A 20,659-nucleotide genomic window follows, 5' to 3' on the forward strand; every position below is an offset into this window, starting at 1 on the left:
TGTGTATCTAATCCTATCCTGTGTGATACTGTCTGCTGAGCTGTGTATCTAATCCTATCCTGTGTGATACTGTCTGCTGAGCTGTGTATCTAATCCTATCCTGTGTGATACTGTCTGCTGAGCTGTGTATCTAATCCTATCCTGTGTAATACTGTCTGCTGAGCTGTGTATCTAATCCTATCCTGTGTGATACTGTCTGCTGAGCTATGTATCTAATCCTATCCTGTGTGATACTGTCTGCTGAGCTGTGTATCTAATCCTATCCTGTGTGATACTATCTGCTGAGCTGTGTATCTAATCCTATCCTGTGTGATACTATCTGCTGAGCTGTGTATCTAATCCTATCCTGTGTGATACTGCCTGCTGAGCTGTGTATCTAATCCTATCCTGTGTGATACTGTCTGCTGAGCTGTGTATCTAATCCTATCCTGTGTGATACTGTCTGCTGAGCTGTGTATCTAATCCTATCCTGTGTGATACTGTCTGCTGAGCTGTGTATCTAATCCTATCCTGTGTGATACTGTCTGCTGAGCTGTGTATCTAATCCTATCCTGTGTGATACTGCCTGCTGAGCTGTGTATCTAATCCTATCCTGTGTGATACTGTCTGCTGAGCTGTGTATCTAATCATATCCTGTGTAAAACTGTCAGCTGAGCTGTGTATCTAATCCTATCCTGTGTGATACTGTCTGCTGAGCCCCTGTATCTAATCCTATCCTGTGTGATACTGTCTGCTGAGCTGTGTATCTAATCCTATCCTGTGTGATACTGTCTGCTGAGCCGTGTATCTAATCCTATCCTGTGTGATACTGTCTGCTAAGCTGTGTATATAATCCTATCCTGTGTGATACTGCCTGCTGAGCTGTGTATCTAATCCTGACCCATCATATGACTGAATATTTAAGGACCTGCGTCACATGTCCCTTATCAGCCAATAGAAGCGCGCAGGCCCTTAGTCTCCACATACACACAGTTTTACTCCAGGTTTCCATAACAACCCAGCCATTTTTCTTCACTGCTGTAGGTCAGTTTTAGGCTAGGGCTACAGGATGACAATAAGTCGCACGACACACAGGGCACAACTACGCTGCTACACGCATCCATCTTGGATGGATTTTTTACGATTTTCGTGTCGCAGCATGTCACATGTCGCAGTGCAACACCATAGCCTATCATTATAAAAATTGTTGCGCGACATTGGTACGACAAAATATTGCTTGACACAAGTCGTCATGTAGCTCTGGCCTTAAAGGGGCAGGGCGCTATGGAGGTCACTGTTAAGAGGGGGCAGGAGCCACTATTAAAGGGGCAGCTACTGTGGAGGTCACTGTTAAGGGGGCAGGGGCCACTATTAAAGGGGCAGCTGTTGTGGAGGTCACTGTTAAAGGAGCGTTCACTGTGGATGTTACTGTTAAGGGGGCAGGCCACTGTGGAGGTCACTGTTAAAGGGGCGGGCACTGTGGAGGTCACTGTTAAGGGGCAGGGGCCACTATTAAAGGGGCAGCTGCTGTGGAGGTCACTGTTAAGTCAGAAGGGTACTATGAGGTCACTGTTAAGGGAGCAGGATACTGTGGAGGTCACTGTTAAGGGAACGGGGTACTGTGGCAGTTACTGTTAAAGGGACGGGTGCTGTGGAGGTCTCTGTTAAGGGGGCAGGGAACAGTGGAGGTCACAGATAAGGGGACAGTCCCCTATGAAGGTCAGTGTTAAGGGGCGGGGTGCTGTATAGGTCACTGTTAATGGGCGGGCCCCTGAGAAGGTCAATGTCAAGGGAATGGGGTGATCTGAAACTCACTGTTAAAGGGGCGGGCTGCTGTGAAGGTCAAATTATGTATTCCGTCATAGAATTGCGTTACGGTCCGTGGTAACGGAATCTTTAACGCAATTCACCTTTTACCACCAAAGTGTGAACGAATTTCAAAATATTAAATTCGCTCATCTCTACGTACCTCTTAGAAAAAGAGCACACACATACATTAGAGCTTCTGTAATACAAGAACACATCACCTGCCCTAAACATTCATCTTTATTCTTCACGTTTATGTTTAACTAAAGATCCAAACCCAGATGAGCAAGTTTATCATTTTTTATTTGTTTCGGTCATATTCCAACAAAAATATATAACTTAATATTTCAAGCAATGCTTTATACAAAAGAAAACAATCACTTAAAACAGTACGTGTGTGGGATAAGCATCAAGTCGATAACAAAACGGCTTTAAAGAGGTTTTCCAGGAATATCTATTGATCGCCTATCCGTATGGGTGCTCTACTACTTCTCCTCATCTGACTCGATCCCAACTGATGACACAGTGATGTCCTGTCTCTGACCTATCAGTGGCGGTCCCCCCCCCCTTTATTCTTCTGATCAGTAGTTGTCACAGGGTCCGGGACTTTTATTAGGTCCGTATTAATGGCCATAGATATATATTCCTAGAAAACCTCTTCTACGATGTCTGGTGTTCATCAATCATGTACACAAAAAAACTGCATTGAATGATTTGCGGATGTTTGTGTATAAAATATCTACATATAAAACAACACATATGAGTTTCCATTTTAACGGTAGCGTATCATTGAAAGTTTAAAAAAAAAAATCTGGATCCATCGGCAAAGCCCTAAAAAGAGGGCGCTCGAATGACAAAATGAAAGCAATGCCCCTGCAAACCTGATACACTGAGCTATGCCTGGAGCAGTGCACGACGCAAGGATACGGGAAAAGTAAAGAGAGAATCCTTGTGTCAGGCCCCGTCCCCTAAGGCCCCGCACTGCCCATTACTCAGTTTTGCCTGGAGTGTTCCTTTAAAGGAATGTTAAATCATGACCCCATTTTGAATTTCCTCATATGTTGTAAACCTGCATAGCAATACATGTTTTTGCTTCCTCTGACTTTCCGCCGCACCCCGTCACAAGCTGTGACCCTACCCTTAGGCTCATTCAGTCAGTTTAATGGTTCCTGTAGTAGTCACCAGGACAGGTTCCCTTTGAGTACAGCATCTGAACAGTGCCCTAACAAGACGGCACGGGTCCGTCCACTAATAGCTTCTTAATGTACAAATCTATGGGCAAGAAGAAACAAGGCCCACCCTGGACTCTTCAGAAACAGGAAGAGTCCTCTCATCCATTCATCAGGGCTGAGATGGGTCATGTGACAGATGTCTTTGCAGCAGTGCTGAAAAGTTGGGTGAGCTTAACAGGGTCTCCAGAAATAGCGGTCCATGGGCTCTCGGAATGTATGCCAAGGAGGAATAGTAAGAGAAAAGTTCCCTTTACAAACCCCTTTCAACTTGGATGTACACTTTAATGTTTGCTTAGGCCATGTTCACACAGTTCCACTTTGGTGCAGTTATATATATATATATATATATGAGAAAAATAGGGAATTCTGCAGCTCTCACCTGCCCATCCTCCAGCTGTGAGCGCGGATAACCCGAGTCAGGTAACGGGTAACTGAATGCAGAAAGATTTGAAGGAATCCAGCTCCACTTGTATAAAGGAATATATTTATTTTGCTTGCGATAAAATCTCACCCATAAGTTACAAAAAATATAGCAGTCTTGTCTACGCGTTTCGGGCTACCAGAGACACATTTCAGCCCTTCCTCGTGACACGGTTAGACATTAAAAATAAGGCCTTTTAAAGGGGAAAGTGCACCTGCTTCCACTAATTGTTTCCACGGGCATGTAACCTCCCCCGAGAAAAGGTACCACACCTTCAAAACTCTTCTCATGAAAAATAAAAGAAAAAACACAGAAAAAAGGCATTTAACCATAATTTTCTTCTGTGGTCTCCTCCACGTTTGGGCAAGAAAACCTTTTCTATACCTTGTACCGCCATATCTATGTGTCCCCACACAGATATGGCGGTACAAGGTATAGAAAAAGTTTTCTTGTCCAAAAGTGGAGGAGACCACAGAAGAAAATTATTAAATAGAGAGTCCTTCTGGATTTTCGCTCTGAATACACGTCAACCAGACGGTTTGAACAAACGTCTGGATTTGATCTTGCAGCAATAAAATCATATTCTATAGTTTCAAGCGCAAAACTATTTTCATGTTTTTTTCGGAGAACACTTTTGGGAGATTTTTCCCTTTTTGTGTTTTTTGTAATGTGACTTTTTATCACACTTTACCACTGCCTAGTAAAATGATTAGTGTGCACCCAGTATAAATATTATATGCATTCCCTCATTTCTCTTTCTTTGCATAGTAGTCTTTATTATGTGCATGTATGGTTAAATGCCTTTTTCTGTGTTTTTTCTTTTCTTTTTCATGAGAAGAGTTTTGAAGGTGTGGTACCTTTTCTCGGGGGAGGTTACATGCCTATGGAAACAATTAGTGGAAGCAGGTGCACTTTCCCCTTTAAAAGGCCTAATTTTTAATGTCTAACTGTGTCACGAGGAAGGGCTGAAATGTGTCTCTGGTAGCCCGAAACGCGTAGACAAGACTGCTATATTTTTTGTAACTTATGGATGAGATTTTATCGCAAGCAAAATAAATATATTCCTTTATACAAGTGGAGCTGGATTCCTTCAAATCTTTCTGCATATATATATATATATATATATATATATTGTTTTTTTTACAAAAACTGTGATTATACGCCCTCCCCCAATAAAGAATCATATCGAACATTTCGGTAGGCTTCACTACAATACACTTCTTCTCCCTTTTTGGCTACAGATATACAAGCAAAAATTGTGCCCATACAGGGAAACGACGGACTCGTGGTTTAGTGTCTCAGCTTTTATCTAATCGTCTCTCAACCCTCTATAAACACGGTGGAAATCCTCTTGCTAATGTAAAAGCAGAAAATAAATGCACCCTCAGACTGCTTTGACATGCTGCGGTGCACCCTCCTGCAACCTTCACTCAAAATTAACACTGGGGGTGTAGATGATGATGATCCCCTACACCAGGCATGCTCAACCTGCGGCCCTCCAGCTGTTGCAAAACTACAACTCCCACAATGCCCTGCTGTAGTCTGATAGCTGTAGGCCAGGCATGTCCAAACTGCGGCCCTCCAGCTGTTACAAAACTACAACTCCCAGCATGCCTGGATAGCTTACAGCTATTAGGGTATGCTGGGAGTTGTAGTTTTGCAACAGCTGGAGGGCCGCAGTTTGGACATGCCTGCTGTAGGCTGTTCGAGCATGCTGGGAGTTGTAGTTTTGCAACAGCTGGAGAGCCGTAGTTTGCCTATCACTGCCCTACACCAAGGGCTGAAGAAGGTTCCCCTCTTGACATGCGCCCTGGTGTTAGCCCACAAGGCACAGCAAGAGGGGGGAGGAATTAACTAGAATGAGAGGAAGCACTGTAAAGTCATGAATACTGGGGAGGGGGGGGTGATTTTTGCATCATGGCCATGGTGGTCATAACCAGTGCCTCGAGTTAACCACAGTTCTCTACTCAACACACAAGATCCATACGGGGTTTATGTAGACTGAATGTGCGCCATTGTGGACATGCCCTTTAAGAACTGCGTGCATCAGCGTGTCGTCACAGCTCGTTCCTGCCGGATACATTCAGCCAAGTCAGAAGTGCGCAGTCTATTCATCTATATACAAATACAAGCTTTGGTTCATTATATCAGTGGATCCCTCGGCATATCCCGACGGGACGCTATTATAAAATTATCATCAGTCAAGTGTTTAGCAGTAATTAAACTTAATTGGAAATGTTGGTGTTTTTTCAGGTTAAAGACGTCCTTGTTTAGCGTCTCCAATCGCTCCCCAGACATCGAAAACAAACTCATCCGGAAAAGCGAAGTCCCCGAGGGCTTCATCTAAAGCCACCGCAAACTCATCTGGATTTTTCTTGTCCCGTCCGGCTTCCACCATGGTCGCAGCTGAGAACGAAAAGAGAGGGAAATAATGGACATAGTCTTGATGTAAAAGTAACAAAAATGTATAAAATACATAACAAACTAAAGAGAAACATTGCAACACTTATCACGAGTCTGTTTTGACCTGAAGAAGGGTTTTTCAACCTCGAAACGTGTAATCGGCTTGACGTGAAAAGGCATTGAAGCCCAACACAAAATGTGGCTATGACTATTTGAGGAGAAGCGCAATATCCGGGGTTAAAAAAAAAAAAATTGGGGTATCCATTCCTCGTCTATCCAACACTTGTAACATCCTTGTAAAAAATGTAATGTCCCTCGTCTTATTGTCTGGTATAGTCTTGCAAACTATGGGGGAGATTTATCCCTTTCTTCGCTGCGTCGCTGGAGGATGCGCCCAATTTATGACGAAGTGCAGGTCTCCTCATAGGCGCATCCTCCTGCAGTCCGTGAGCCTAAGACCTCATGCACACGACCGTTCTGTTTTTTGCAGTCCGCAAAAAACGGAAGCTGCCTGTGTGCCTTCCGCAATTTGCAGAACGGAACGGGCGGCCCATTGTAGAAATGCCTATTCTTGTCCGCAAAACGGACAAGAAAAGGACATGTTATATTCTTTTTTGCGGGGCCACGGAACGGAGCAACGGATGCGGACAGCACACTGAGAGCTGTCCGCATCTTTTGCGGCCCCATTGAAGTGAATGGGTCGGCACCCGAGCCGCAAAGAAATGCATCTCGGATGCGGACCACAACAACGGCCGTGTGCATGAGGCCTAAACAGAAATCTATGACAGCTCAGAGCGGCTGTAGATTTCTGGCTTCATTTGCGCAGCGACGTGGAATGAGTGGCGCTTTAATAATAAATAATGATAATAAATTTGTCGGGGTGGCTGGAAACGCTCCTATTCCTGCCCTTAACATGTCCCCTTTAGGGAAAGTGGCTAGGGCGGCGTAAACCGAGAGGTACAACAATTGCAACTTAACGCCACTTTTCGCGCCGATCTGATATTGATGACCTAGCTCATCTACGGTAAAAGCCCGGACAAACTCTTTAAGTTAAATACATTTTAACATATTTTTGATATTTTTTTAACAATAGACTGACCACCAGGTGGCAGTGTTTAATTGCGCCGTACCTATAACACGCTGCACTGACGCAATCATGAAATTCACGGAAACGTTTAAATTTGAAGCCCGGTTCCTGGTAATTCACTGACTGATGTCGTGTAAAGTCAGATACGGATACTTTGTAATAACACGAGGTGATAATGTGTCATCTGAGCTCAATTTAGCAGAGGAAAGACAAGCGATGGATGACCTTGTATTTATATTCATATCCCCTAATCATAGAGAAAAACGGATATTTCATAGGAATGATAGCGACTGTTTTCAGAAACAGATATGAGAGATACAATTTTGGCACAAGCAGCAGCTATTGGGTGCACTAAACAGGGGCCCAGCTAAAGCCCAGGACAAATCACTCATACCGCCATAAGCAGTCCTCCTAATAAAGCTGAACGTGGCCACATAATACTGTCATACACAGCCTGTGCAATACAGAGGTACACAACCTACTTTATACCAATGCTTGTAAATAATACCGCCATACACAGAACACACTACATTGCACTAACCACAAAAAAACACCATGTAATACCACCTCATATAGCCTATGTCATTTCATCATACTGTACACAGCCCATGTTAGGGTACTTTCACACTTGCGTTAAACTTTTCCGGTATTGAGTTCCGTCACAGGGGCTCAATACCGGAAAAGAACTGATCAGTTTTATCCCCATGCATTCTGAATGGAGAGCGATCCGTTCAGGACGCATCAGGATGTCCTCAGTTCAGTCACTGTACGGTTTTTGGACGGAGAAAATACCGCAGCATGCTGCCGTATTTTCTCCATCCAAAATTCCGGAACACTTTCCATTGAAACACATTAATGCCGGATCGGGCCCCAAGTTTTCCGAAAAAACGGATCTGGTTTTGTGGTCTGAGCATGTTCAGACCTTTAAAAATGTCAAAAAAATAAATACCGGATCCGTTTTTCCAGATGACAACTGGAGAGACGGATCCGGTATTGCAATGCATTTGTGAGACGGACCCGCATCCGGATCCGTCTACGAATGGTATCCGTCCGTTAGCATACAGATTGCCGGAACTGCCTGCCGGAATCCAACTATGCAAGTGTGAAAGTACCCTAATACCGCCATACACAGAACACTTAATACTACATTGCACTAACCACCCATGTAATACCACCTCATATAGCCTATGTAATTTAATCGTACATAGCCCATGTATTACCACCACAGACAGTCCATGTATTCATCATACATAGCCCATGTAATGCCGCCATACACAGCCCATGTCATTTCATTATACTGTACACTGCCCATATAATACCGCCATACACAGATCACCTAAAAATAACACCATACACAGCCCATGTAATTTCATCATACACAGCCCATGTAATACCACCAAAGAGAGTCCATGTAATCATCATACATAGCCCATGTAATACCGCCATACACAGTCAATGTAATTACAATATACTGTACACTGCTCATGTAATACCACCATACACAGATCACTTTATACTACAGTACACTGACCACATAAAAGTACCGTACACAACCCATGTAATACCAGCACGTACAGTCCATGTAATCATCATACAGTACATAGCTCATATAATACCTCCATATGCAGCCCCTATACAGACTACATACAGTAATACCACCACACGCAACCTATGTAATTTCATCATACACGACCCATGTAATCATGTAATACCGCCATACACAGTCTGCCTAATACCACTGTATACTGACTCCATAATAGCACTATGCGCGCCCGTGTTATTTCCTCATTCATAGGCCAGAAAAAATCTCCACATTCAGCGCACTTAATAGTACCATACACGAACGGACACAATACCCCCACATACAACCCACGTTATACCGCCATACGCAGTTCATTTAATTCTAATGTATACAGGTTCCATATTACCGCCATACACAACGAATGTAATCTTATCATTCGGGGGCCAGATAATATCACCATACTCTGTCCGCACTTTCCACATAATAGCGCCACATACATCCCATGTAATACCGCTCTATGTAGTAAGTAGCGGTGGTCGCAGGAAGCCAGAATTGTATGATGATACTACATGTCTATGCAGGAGATTCGGATCTGTGTGCCTGAGAATATCACACATTCAGAGACCCCCTTTAAGCCGATGAGGTTACACCCGGAGGAGAAACGTTTGCTCAGTTCTCAGTGTAAACAGATTAATGCTATTAAAACCCCATCTTCGGCCATTACAGATAAGAATGGCCACAAAAATCACATTAAATGAAGGCGTTTTACAAAATACCAAATTAAAATGCGATTATTTACAGAAATTCCATTAAAGGCGTTAGATGAAGACGACGCGCTTCTCATTAGCCGCTTAACGTCGCCTTTTTTCCCCCCGTTTAAAGCGATCTTGGCAGCGAGGCGCGTTCTATACGAGATCCCTGCCTGAAGTAATGTGGTTACACCAGGACAGATGACCCGGGCACCGGTGAAGCCCGGCGGGCGCGCTCGGCTGCCGGAGCCGCTGTCTGCATATAAGATATGCTAAGATATTACAGAACATCTGATGAAGGATTGAGCTACGAAGCAAGCACCGAAAAGGTGTCCACGAGTACACGCACAAACCACGGACAGAGCTGTTGTCTCCCCTTTAGGAAATGCACAGCGTCAGCGCCTGCGCATACCCCCAAGAGTCCACAGAATCCCCTCTGCAGTCCTGGGACCGGGACCCATCGGAAGGACTGTAAGAATGATGTCACTTCTGTATCGGAGGAGACATAGTCAGAGCTGCCAGCAGGTGGCAGTATTACAGTGGCTGCTTCCTGCTCCTGAGGAGACCCCCAGTAGGAGACATTAGCAGAGGCGTAGCTATAGGGGAAGCGGCTGCTTTGGGGTCCTGACCCAGAAGGGGCCCATCCAGGAGGAGGAGGAGGACAAAAAGATTTTGTCAGGGCCCCGTCAACAGTATTACACTATGAAATTATATACAGTGACAGTATAGACAGATGGAACAGCTGCCGGGCCTGGTCTTTACTAGCCACAGGAATGGGGGCGACATGAAAGGAAGGGGTTGCGAAAAAATTACTGGGGGAGGGGGGCCCCATTCAAAAATTTGCTGTGGGGCTCAGTCATTTCCAGCTACGCCACTGGTCATCAGTATCTGATCAGTGGGGGCCCCAACACCTGAGACCCCTGCCCATCAGCTGTCTGAGAAGGCCCCAGCACTCACAGTAGCGCTGCGGCCTATTCTCAGCTTCATATGACGTCATGTTCGGCGGTCACATTGAAGTTAATGGGGCTGAGCTGTGATACCAAGCACGGCCACTATACAATGTACGGCGCTGTGCTTGGTCAGGAGAGAGAAGGCCGCGGCGCTACTGTGAGTGCCGGTGCCTTCTCAGACAGCGGATTGGTGGGGGTCCCGGGGGTCAGACCCCCACCGATCAGATACTAATTGACCGATCCAGAGGATAGCTCATAAAACTCTTAGAAAACCCCTTTAAGCGGCACGCAACACTTTGTATTTGGGGGTATATGGCTGCATTGTATATGAGCAACATGTGGCTGATCTATACAAGGGGGCGTGTCCTTGTGCTATATGTAGGGTTATATTTATAGGGGCGTGTCCTTGTGCTATATATAGGGTTATACTTATAGGGGGCGTGTCCTTGTGCTATATGTAGGGTTTTATTTATAGGGGGCATGTCCTTGTGCTATATATAGGGTTATGTAGGGGCGTGTCCTTGTGCTATATGTAGGGTTTTATTTATAGGGGGCGTGTCCTTGTGCTATATGTAGGGTTATATTAATAGGGGGCATGTCCTTGTGTTATATATAGGGTTATATTAATAGGGGGCGTGTCCTTGTGCTATATAAAGGGTTATATTAATAGGGGCGTGTCCTTGTGCTATATATAGGGTTATATTTATAGGGGGTGCGTCTTTGTGCTATATGTAGGGTTATATTTATAGGGGGTGTCCTTGTGCTATATATATAGGGTTATATTAATAGGGGGCGTGTCCTTGTGCTATATATATATGGTTATATTAATAGGGCGTGTCCTTGTGCTATATATAGGGTTATATTTATAGGGGGCGTGTCCTTGTGCTATATATATGGTTATATTATTAGGGCGTGTCCTTGTGCTATATATAGGGTTATATTTATAGGAGGCGTGTCCTTGTGCTATATATAGGGTTATATTAATAGGGGGCGTGTCCTTTTGCTATATATAGGGTTATATTTATAGGGGGCACATGGCAGGCTCTTTATATGATATAACAAGTGACTTGCTAAGTGGGCAGTCCAAGACATTTCCAGCATATCAATCCCGAGCCCTGGAAATGGAGAGAAGCAGTGACTGCAGCATGGCCGGCTGTCAAGTAATAAGGCGAGTAATGGTGGCTTGCTATTTTAACACACTTCCCTTGAACGCCCCTTTAAATGGATCTTCCACTTTGGGCAATCCCTACTTGTTTGAAGGGTCGATAAGCTGATCACTAAGGCCCCGTTCATACGGGTGAGAATTCCGCACGGGTGCAACGCGTGAGGTGAACACATTGCACCCGCACTGAATCCCTGACCCATTCATTTCTATGGGGCTGTGCACATGAGCGGTGATTTTCACGCATCACTTGTGCGTTGCCTGAAAATCGCAGCATGCTCTATATTCTGCGTTTTTCATGCAACGCAGGCCCGATATAAAAGAATGGGGATGCATGAAAATCGCAAGCAAGTGCGGATGCGGTGCGATTAGAGTCTATTCACAGTTATTTTTTTGCCTTATAACATGGTTATAAAGGAAATAATAGCATTCTGAATGCAGAATGATTACTAAAATGTTGCTTGAGGGGTTAAAAAATAAAAAAAATTAACTCGCCATTACATCATCAAAGGTCCTTTTGCAGATAGAAGAAGAAAGAAGACGATCAAGAGGATGAGGCGAGTTCATTTTTTTTATTTTTTAACCCCTTAAGCAACATTTTAGTAATCATTCTGTATTCAGAATGCTATTATTTCCTTTATAACCATGTTATAAGGGAAAATAATAAAATCTACACAACACCGATCCCAAGCCTGAACTTCTGTGAAGACGTCCGGGTTCGGGTCTGGGTACGACAGTCAGTTTTTTATCCCGCACTCGCGAGGAAAAAACTGAACCAAGCAACGCAATCGCAGTCAAAACTGCCTGAAATTGCGTGCACACTCGCGTGGGTTTCCCGTAATGCACACGGGACGCATACAGAGCAAATCCGGGACGCCCGTGTGAAAGAGGCCTAAGTGTCCTCCTGCTGGGACCACCAGTGACCAGCCATCATCTGGGAGGAAACCTGGCAGCAAGTGCTTCCTTTCCCAGCAGCGCACTGGCCGCCTATAAACTGTAATAATGAAGGCAATATAAAAATTCATAAAAGACAGAAAGACGAGAAACAAACAAACGCCACGGCCATGACTCAGGGCGCTGCGGGGGAGTCCCAAGTTACATCGGGATCTATCACAGTTTCCAAATTTGTGAATCTTCGGTCAGATTGTTCTCATTTTAACCACAGACATCTCCAGAAGACACGCTGTGCACCGTCCGGAGTCCACCCTGTCGCCCTGGCTGCCACATTTGGCGCATGTAGGCAGAACCTTTCACCACTAGGGGGCAGAACAGATCGATTAGAGGTACAGTGGAAATCTGATCATCCAGAAGGTGACGGATTATTATTCCGGACGACCGGATACAATCATCTTTACTCCACACCTAGGGAATGACATGATGGATAAGTGTCTGTAAGGTACCTCATACTAATCGGACACGTGACCCCGGGAGTATTGGGCGTGTATAGAATGTCCGAATAATAGAAGGACTCCTGCACACGAACGTGTGCGCCCCGTGGTCGTGCTGCGGCCGGGAAAATGCAGGCCGCAATGCACGAACACCGTCCGTGGGGCAGCCGCATGCAGATCTCGGACCCATTCACTTTAATGGGTCCGCGATCCGGCCGTTCCGCAAAAAGATAGGACATGTTTTATCTTTTTGCAGAACAGAAGTACGGGACGAAACCCCACGGAAGCACTCCGTAGTTCTCCCGTAGGGTTCAGTTCCGTACCATTCCGCAACTCCGGATTTGCGGACCCATTGAAGTAAATGTGTCCACATCCGTGATGGGAAATGGCCACGGAACGGCGCCCGTGTATTGCGGATCCGCAAATTCGGTCCGCAATACAGCAACGGGAAGCACACGTTCGTGTGCAGGAGGCCTAAGGCCTCATGCACACGACAGTATTTTTTCACGGTCCGCAAAAACGGGGTCCGTAGGTCCATGATCCGTGACCGTTTTTTCGTCCGTGGGTCTTCCTTGATTTTTGGAGGATCCACGGACGTTTTGGTGTCCGCCTGGCCGTGCGGAGCCAAACGGATCCGTCCTGAATTACAATGCAAGTCAATGGGGACGGATCCGTTTGATGTTGACACAATATGGTGCAATTGCAAACGGATCCGTCCCCATTGACTTTCAGTGTAAAGTCTGGAGTCCCTTTTATACCATCGGATCAGAGTTTTCTCCAATCCGATGGTATATTTTAACTTGAAGCGTCCCCATCACCATGGGAACGCCTCTATGTTAGAATATACTGTCGGATATGAGTTACATCGTGAAAACTCATTTCCGACAGTATATTCTAACACAGAGGCGTTCCCATGGTGATGGGGACGCTTCTAGTTAGAATATACTACAAACTGTGTACATGACTGCCCCATGCTGCCTGGCAGCACCCGATCTCTTACAGGGGGCTGTGATCAGCACAATTAACCCCTCAGGTGCTGCACCTGAAGGGGTTAATTGTACTCTCATATCCCCCTGTAAGAGATTAGGGCTGCCAGGCAGCAGGGGGCCGACCCCCCCCCCTCCCTAGTTTGAATATCATTGGTGGCCAGTGCGGCCCCCCCTCCCTCCCTCTATTGTAATAAATCGTTGGTGGCACAGTGTGCGCCCCCCATCGCCCCCCCCCCCCTCTATTGTAATAAATCGTTGGTGGCACAGTGTGCGCCCCCCATCAGCCCCCCCCCCCCCCATATAGCATTACCAACATTGGTGGCCAGTGTGCGGCCTCCCATCTCCCCCCCACCCCCCCATCATTGGTGGCAGCGGAGTTCCGATCGGAGTCCCAGTTTAATCGCTGGGGCTCCGGTCGGTAACCATGGCAACCAGGACGCGACTGCAGTCCTGGTTGCCAAGGTTACTTAGCAATAGTACAATAGTAGAAGATTCATAGTTACCTGCTGGCTGCTGCGATCCAGAACCATCTCACTAGCGCCACCTTGTGGAAGTGGCCCCCTATGAGTCAAAGTGTGACTTTTTAACAAACCTTGGAACGTGACAAGGGAAACTGCCAAGACAGATATACATCCGTAGACAGCTGTTTTGGGGTGCTTGCCCCTCGTCAGTATGGAGTAGGATCCTGGCTGGCTGGGTGCAATGCCTTTGAATCCTTGCCAATAAGTCTCCATGTGACCATGGCATCTGGGAGAACTAAAACCAGAAGCAGCGTGCTTCCCCTGTCTGAGATCAGGGAAGGCGGTGTCACGGCGGTGTCTCGGTTGTTGTAGTTTGCCATGATACGTCTGCCGTGCATGCAGTTGCCTGGGGCAACGTGGTGTTCTGCATGTTTGTGCACTGGTCCCTTTATTTTTGTTCCTTCCCAGTCTGGTGTGTGTGGGGTTAAGGTGTGAATCTAGGTGTGTCCTGGGTGTGACCTCACGGCTCTACTTATTCTGGTGCTGTGAGCTTGAGGTCAGTGGTCTTCCTGCCTTGGTTGGTGATGGAGCTTTGCTCCTGTCTGGATTTTCCATCTGTCCAGTGTGAGGGCCACCTAGTTAGACATCTATGTCTTTGACCCATCCTCACCTGTTTGTCTGTTTGGTGTGGTTTATGTTCAAGGTATGTTGTTATGTCTAGTTTGGTGTTCCATGTCTGGTCTGTTTGGTGTTTGTAGTCCAGCATGGTTGCTAGACATTTACCTGTGTCTGTCAGTGCCTTCGTTAAGAGGGTTCCTGGGTTCCCCTGAGGGGGAACTACAAGTCAGTGAGCAGCTCTGCCTGGTTCCGCCATGCATCCCGTCCGCATGGGGGTCCAGGTAGTCGTTGGTGTTAGTGTTTCACCCTGTTGCTGCGGCAGGTAAGTGCTTGTTGTATCACTGGGTTCTTACCTACCGATCCAGTTGCTGTTCACTGTCTTCCCCTATCCCCTATCACCTTTTAAGTTGCATTACTGAAATAAATCAACTTTGCCCGATATTCTAATTTTTCGAGTTTCACTTTAATTGATTGCATGTTGTAGTCACTTAAAAAAAAAGTTTTTAAAAGTTTTTAAAAATATAAAAAAATATATATAAAAATTCAAATCATTACCCTTACCCTAGAATAAAAAAAATAAACAAATAAAAATAAACATGGCCATCTCTATCTGAAAACTCCAGAACTATTAAAATATAAAAAAAAAATAATAATAATTTGCCATTTTCTCGTCACTTCACCTTCCAAAAGATGTAATAAACAGGGATCAAAGTCATACACATTCCAAAATGGTATCAATAAAAATTGATCATACTGCAAAAAATGAGCCCTCACACAGCTCCATAGATATAACTATATGGTGAGAATACGGCGATGAAAAGAAAAAAATTATTTTTTCCCAAGTTTTTTTTTCAGTATTAACACACAAGAAAAACTACACAAATGTGGTATCTCTGTAATCGTACTGACCCAGAAAATAAAGGGCACAGATCAGTTTTACCGCATAGAGAACGCATTAAAAACAAAACTCATAAAACTGTGGCGGAATTGTATTTTTTTTCCAATTCCACCCCATTTTAAAAATGATTCCAGCTATGGAATAATAAATGGTTTTGTTAAAAAGTACAGCTTTTCCCGCAAAAAAAACAAGCCCTTTATGGCTGTTGTGTACGGAAAAATAAAAAAGTTACATCTCTGGGAAGGCGGGTAGTGAAAAACGACAAATGCAAAAACAGAAACCCGCCGGGCGCTAAAGGGGATAAAGCTGATCATATAGTAATATAATCAATAACTCCAATGCATCCCATCCATGGTTTACATGAAAGTCCCACAAGATGGACCTTAAATGGGGCAGAGGTTAAGCACATGTGCCCCAAAGTCTACGTCTCCAGGATAAGTTTGGTGGATGTTCTTGACAGATTGAGAACGGAGCTTAAAATTACGAAATTAATTATTACAAATTTACGAAATTCTTAAAATTTAGAAAAGATTTACATTTTGGGAAGTATCATATAATGTATATGAGGAACGCCAAGACTATCTGCCCCCAAGAGAAGACAATGATCAGACATGTTGGGTTTAAACATGACCAGATCTTTGTACCTCCTAAGAGATAAGTGACAGATGTGTCTGAGACGATCTCCCTTGGGAATAAACACGCATGATAGGCCAATCTGATTATGCATCGGTTTGGGGATGAAGTAGCTGTTGGCCAAGTGCTTAGGGTCAGCCCTAAAAACGTTCTATACCAGTTCAGTGGGGGTGCGGGGGTTCTGACTGGGTGATGTCCCCCATGACCATATTCCCTAATAGAGCAAATGCACGGGGATCATCCTTATAGAGCAAATACAGGGATTGCCCTTTAGTCCCAACAGCATGGAGGTTTTCTCCAACAGAGCAAGCGGCAGCACAGACACAAGACGAGAACGTTCCAAAAACAATTCTCCTTCCAGACTAAATACTTTCCATGTGTGAGATGTGATGACTTGAGACAAATATTTGTAAATCGCCTTATTTCAGATCGTCTCCGCAACTTACACAACACTCACCCTTCAAAAATAACCAACAAGCCAACATAAGGAACTCATCTAACAAGGACTATGGTTGGCCAAACCACATGTTTGGAGACGGCGTAGACGGTATCAGGTAGAAACCATGATCCAGAAGCCAAGATCTCAGATTCTGTGGTTCATCTCAGACACATACTTGACCCAGGTGGAGGCACCAAGTGTGTTGATGTCTTCGAATCACATCAGGAAGAAAGACATTGTGAACTTTCGGGATCGGGATCACTTGTCAAGTGCAAAGGTCGGATTTGATTTGTGATACAAGCCCACGGGATGTGTTTCTTTTGGCCCGAATGCCAACAGTGTGCTAGTAAAAACCATCTTGCTACAGGCTGTGAAACCAAGGTATTCGCAAGGAAAATAAATAGAACTTTCCCCGTCTTCTCCTCAATTTTACTATTTCTAAGCTTGGTATTTCGGCTTCAAAACCTCAAGATTACCTAAAACTACATATTAATAATTTATGTACAAGCAAAGCAATTCTCCGAGCCCCCGGGCAGAACGTATTTTCTGGGAGAGGAGCCGACAAGTAATAAGGCAGGATTATGGAGACCTTTGAATCTTATTTCTCTAAGATGAAAGCCAAAGACTCACCCAACTCAATATCTCGGATGCCCATGTAGCTCTCCAAAAGGTCGTCCACTTTTTTGATTGCCTTCTCTTCAAATGCAGTCGGCTAAAAGGAAACAAGCAGCAGCGTGAGCTCCATAAACATTATATTTCATCTCGGCATTAAAACTAGCGGAAAGAGGAGGCGGACGGAAGAGCGCCGGGGAACTCTATGGTGAAGGGATACACTGTAACATCCGTCCTATCAAATATTCCTGCAATAAAATACTCAAAAAAAAATTACTAAATTACATTAAATAGTTTATAAAACGTATTTTTAATTGATTCAGGTGAAGATAATTCCACCGGTTAGACCAATAGTAGGACGCATCAAGGTCGTATGTATCATGGATGGAGCGCTTGGATTGTTCCCTTTTACTACTTGGTGACAAAAAACGACGCAAGCCTCTTCTCACCTGCGTTGGGGGCGGAACGTAGCCCTAAGAATTAAGAAAAAGTTAAAGGGCATCTGACAGCAGATTTGTGTTGGTCCCGTATTCAAAAATTATGGTTTAATATATATAAATGAGCCCCTAGGAGCAAGGGGGGTGTTGCCATTGCACCTAGAAGCTCTTCTCTCTGCAACTGCTGCATCCTCTCCACTTTGACAGTGCCAAGCTGTGTAAACGTCATCATACCTGGCCTTGAATATCAAAGTGGAGAGGAAGTGGCAGTTGCAGAGAGCAGAGCCTCTAGGTGCAATGGTAACACCCCTGTTGCTCCTAGAGGCTCATTTGCATATGATGAAATTATATTTTTCTCAACAGTGCGGGCACATATGAACATGGAACCAACACAGATGCCTTCGGCTGCAAAGCGCCCATGTAACAGGTCAGCCAGTGTCATAGGGACAAATCTACTGACAGATGCCCTTTAATGGATTTTCCGTGACAATATTGATGTCCTACCCTTAGGATAGGTCATCAATATCAAATTTGTGGGGTCCGACTTCCAGCACCACTAAGATCAGCTGTCTACTAAAATGTTCCTATTTGAAGGGGTGTCCCACTAATATAATATCCCCTATACACAGAATACGGGATAAGTGTCTGATCGGTGGGGTCCGACATTTGGACACATGTGTAATAACTATCAATAGTAGTAAAATTCTAGTACACTGCTGTGGGTAGACTATTTTCAGTAGTCACAAGGTTACCAACGATCTTAGTTCCCTACAAATGCATGACGTTCATGTTGCGGCAATGCTGTCATTTTACCACGACTTCACCAAGGTTGCCTCTTTCTCACCTTAAAGACCACTTATTCCAGGCCATAGATTCTCTGTTAGTGTTCAAAAACCCCCTCTATCTAGTGTAAGACTGTAGACAGGGAGGGAGGGGAGGTGGGGTATGCAGCTGCAGCTTTTCACAGCATGCTGCGAGAGGGGAGGAGGAGCAACAGCGGTGAAACATCTACAAGAGCTTTTCCCGGGAGAAAAAATAAGTGAAAAGAGCAAATAGGTAAAGAACATTTCATAGAAAAAAAGCAGAATTTTACTTTTCTGACTACAGCCGCTGTTGGTCAAATACTTTCTACTTGGTGTCTTGTTGGATGTGGAAATTTCCTCTGGCAGCTCAATGTATCCCCCGAGCGAATAGTGTAAGGGGCAGAATTTACTGTACAGACTGCGCTAACAGATAAACGCCTGTACCTGAGCTAGCCGGGGACATTGCTTTTCTGGTACCTGCGGAGCTCCTGCCCGGAGAGTTGTGTGTGGGGAATTTTCACGGACTGTAAATTTCTCATAACCTGGCACATGACGATTACGGATTATTGGAATTTTACTGTGACGCATCCACTGAACTTCACAGCACTCACTTAGTGAATGTCTAACTCTTTATATTTAAAGGGGTATTCCAGCAGTTAAATACAGATGACCAATGCTCGGGGTGGCCTCTTCTTCCATATATGATGTCACATTTGCTGCAGCCTATTCCTATTTAAACGCCAACCTATCACATTGAACATGGTGTCTGGTCTGCGGGCAGCAGGTTATAGAGCAGGAGGAGCGGAGCAGAATGATAGAAACATTTATGGTAAAAAAAAAATCATAAAGCCTGAAATGTATCCATTTTAATTTCTACTCATTCTGGGCTTAGGAGTCCAGTGACATACAGCGGGACCGCAATACTCGGGCACCCAGCAACACTTGTGCATTCCGCATCACGGATCACGGACCCATTCACTTGAATCACGGAGCTGTGGAACGGAAGCATGGAACACTACAGAAGCACTACAGAGTGCTTTCGCTGTGTTTCTGGCCGTGCCTCCGCACCGCAAAAAAGCAGCGCATGCACTACTTTTTTGCGGTGCGGACCGTCGGATGCGGACCCCATTCAAGTGAATGGGTCCGCGATCCGCATGTGGCTGCCCCGTGGTCTGTGCCAGTGCATCGCGGACCACAGCACGGGCACGGAGACCCAATGCTCGTGTGCATGTAGCCTTAAATGCATAAATTCCAGGTCTTTCCCCACTAAACTATGCATCAATCGGTTCAGCTCCTTCTTCACTATACTATGCTGTCTATAGAGGGATAGATAGATAGATATGAGAGGAGGGCGGAAGGGAGGAGAGGAGAGGAATGGAAGAAAAAGAGCTAAAAAGTAACTGTCTTATGAGAGGATAGAGAGGCTGAGTGAATGGTCCTCGAGTTGCACTAGAAGACGCATATCGCCTCCTTTGTGCTGGCGGTGTATACAGATTCACATCGAGGAGATTTTTGAGGAGGAACAGACACAAAACTCACCATTTCTTCCACGGTGGCCGGACCCTTAGATCTCAACCGGAGGGTCTCTCGTCCGGTGGAGATTTTACTTTCTGTTGGTTTTCCTCCTTTTGATCGTGGCTCAATCATTTCTGGGGAAAAGAGGATACAAATTATTTTAGAAGTAAAGAAGACGCTAGAGACAGGACAGTAACAAGGTTGTGTTTTGCAGAGGAAGGTCTGACGGGGCATGTGCCCTAATGCTGAGTGAGGTGCCAGGTTGGGTGCCAACAAGCCATTCGGCCAGGGTATTCAAATACAGGGCTAGGGCAGAGAACGGAGCCTATCCTATGGGCGAGCGAAAACCAAGATATGACCTGTCAACGCTGGGGAGAAGTCTTGATTTGTTTATGGTCCCTATAAAGTGAGTTTCCAGCTTTTGACACCACTCAATATCATCTACAGGGTGGGAATGTATCTACACACTGCTCAGAGCACCTACATGTATCTATACACTGCTCAGAGCACCTACATGTATCTATACACTGCTCAGAGCACCTACATGTATCTATA

General features: G+C 45.0%; 1 protein-coding gene across 1 annotated transcript in view; it reads right to left on the minus strand.

Moving 5' to 3' along the window:
• Nucleotides 1-5,105: 5,105 nt before the first annotated feature.
• Nucleotides 5,106-20,659, minus strand: part of GIPC2 (GIPC PDZ domain containing family member 2) — a 36,772-nt gene continuing 21,218 nt past the window's right edge. The window contains exons 3-5 of the mRNA XM_044301027.1: nt 20,129-20,238; nt 17,368-17,449; nt 5,106-5,844 (exon numbers count right to left, since the gene is read on the minus strand). Coding sequence (XP_044156962.1) covers nt 5,693-5,844; nt 17,368-17,449; nt 20,129-20,238 — 344 coding nt within the window. The 3' untranslated portion in view covers nt 5,106-5,692. The remainder of the gene's footprint in view (nt 5,845-17,367; nt 17,450-20,128; nt 20,239-20,659) is intronic.

This window comes from Bufo gargarizans, chromosome 7 (genome assembly GCF_014858855.1).
Source record: "Bufo gargarizans isolate SCDJY-AF-19 chromosome 7, ASM1485885v1, whole genome shotgun sequence".
NCBI classification, from domain to species: Eukaryota; Metazoa; Chordata; class Amphibia; order Anura; family Bufonidae; genus Bufo; species Bufo gargarizans.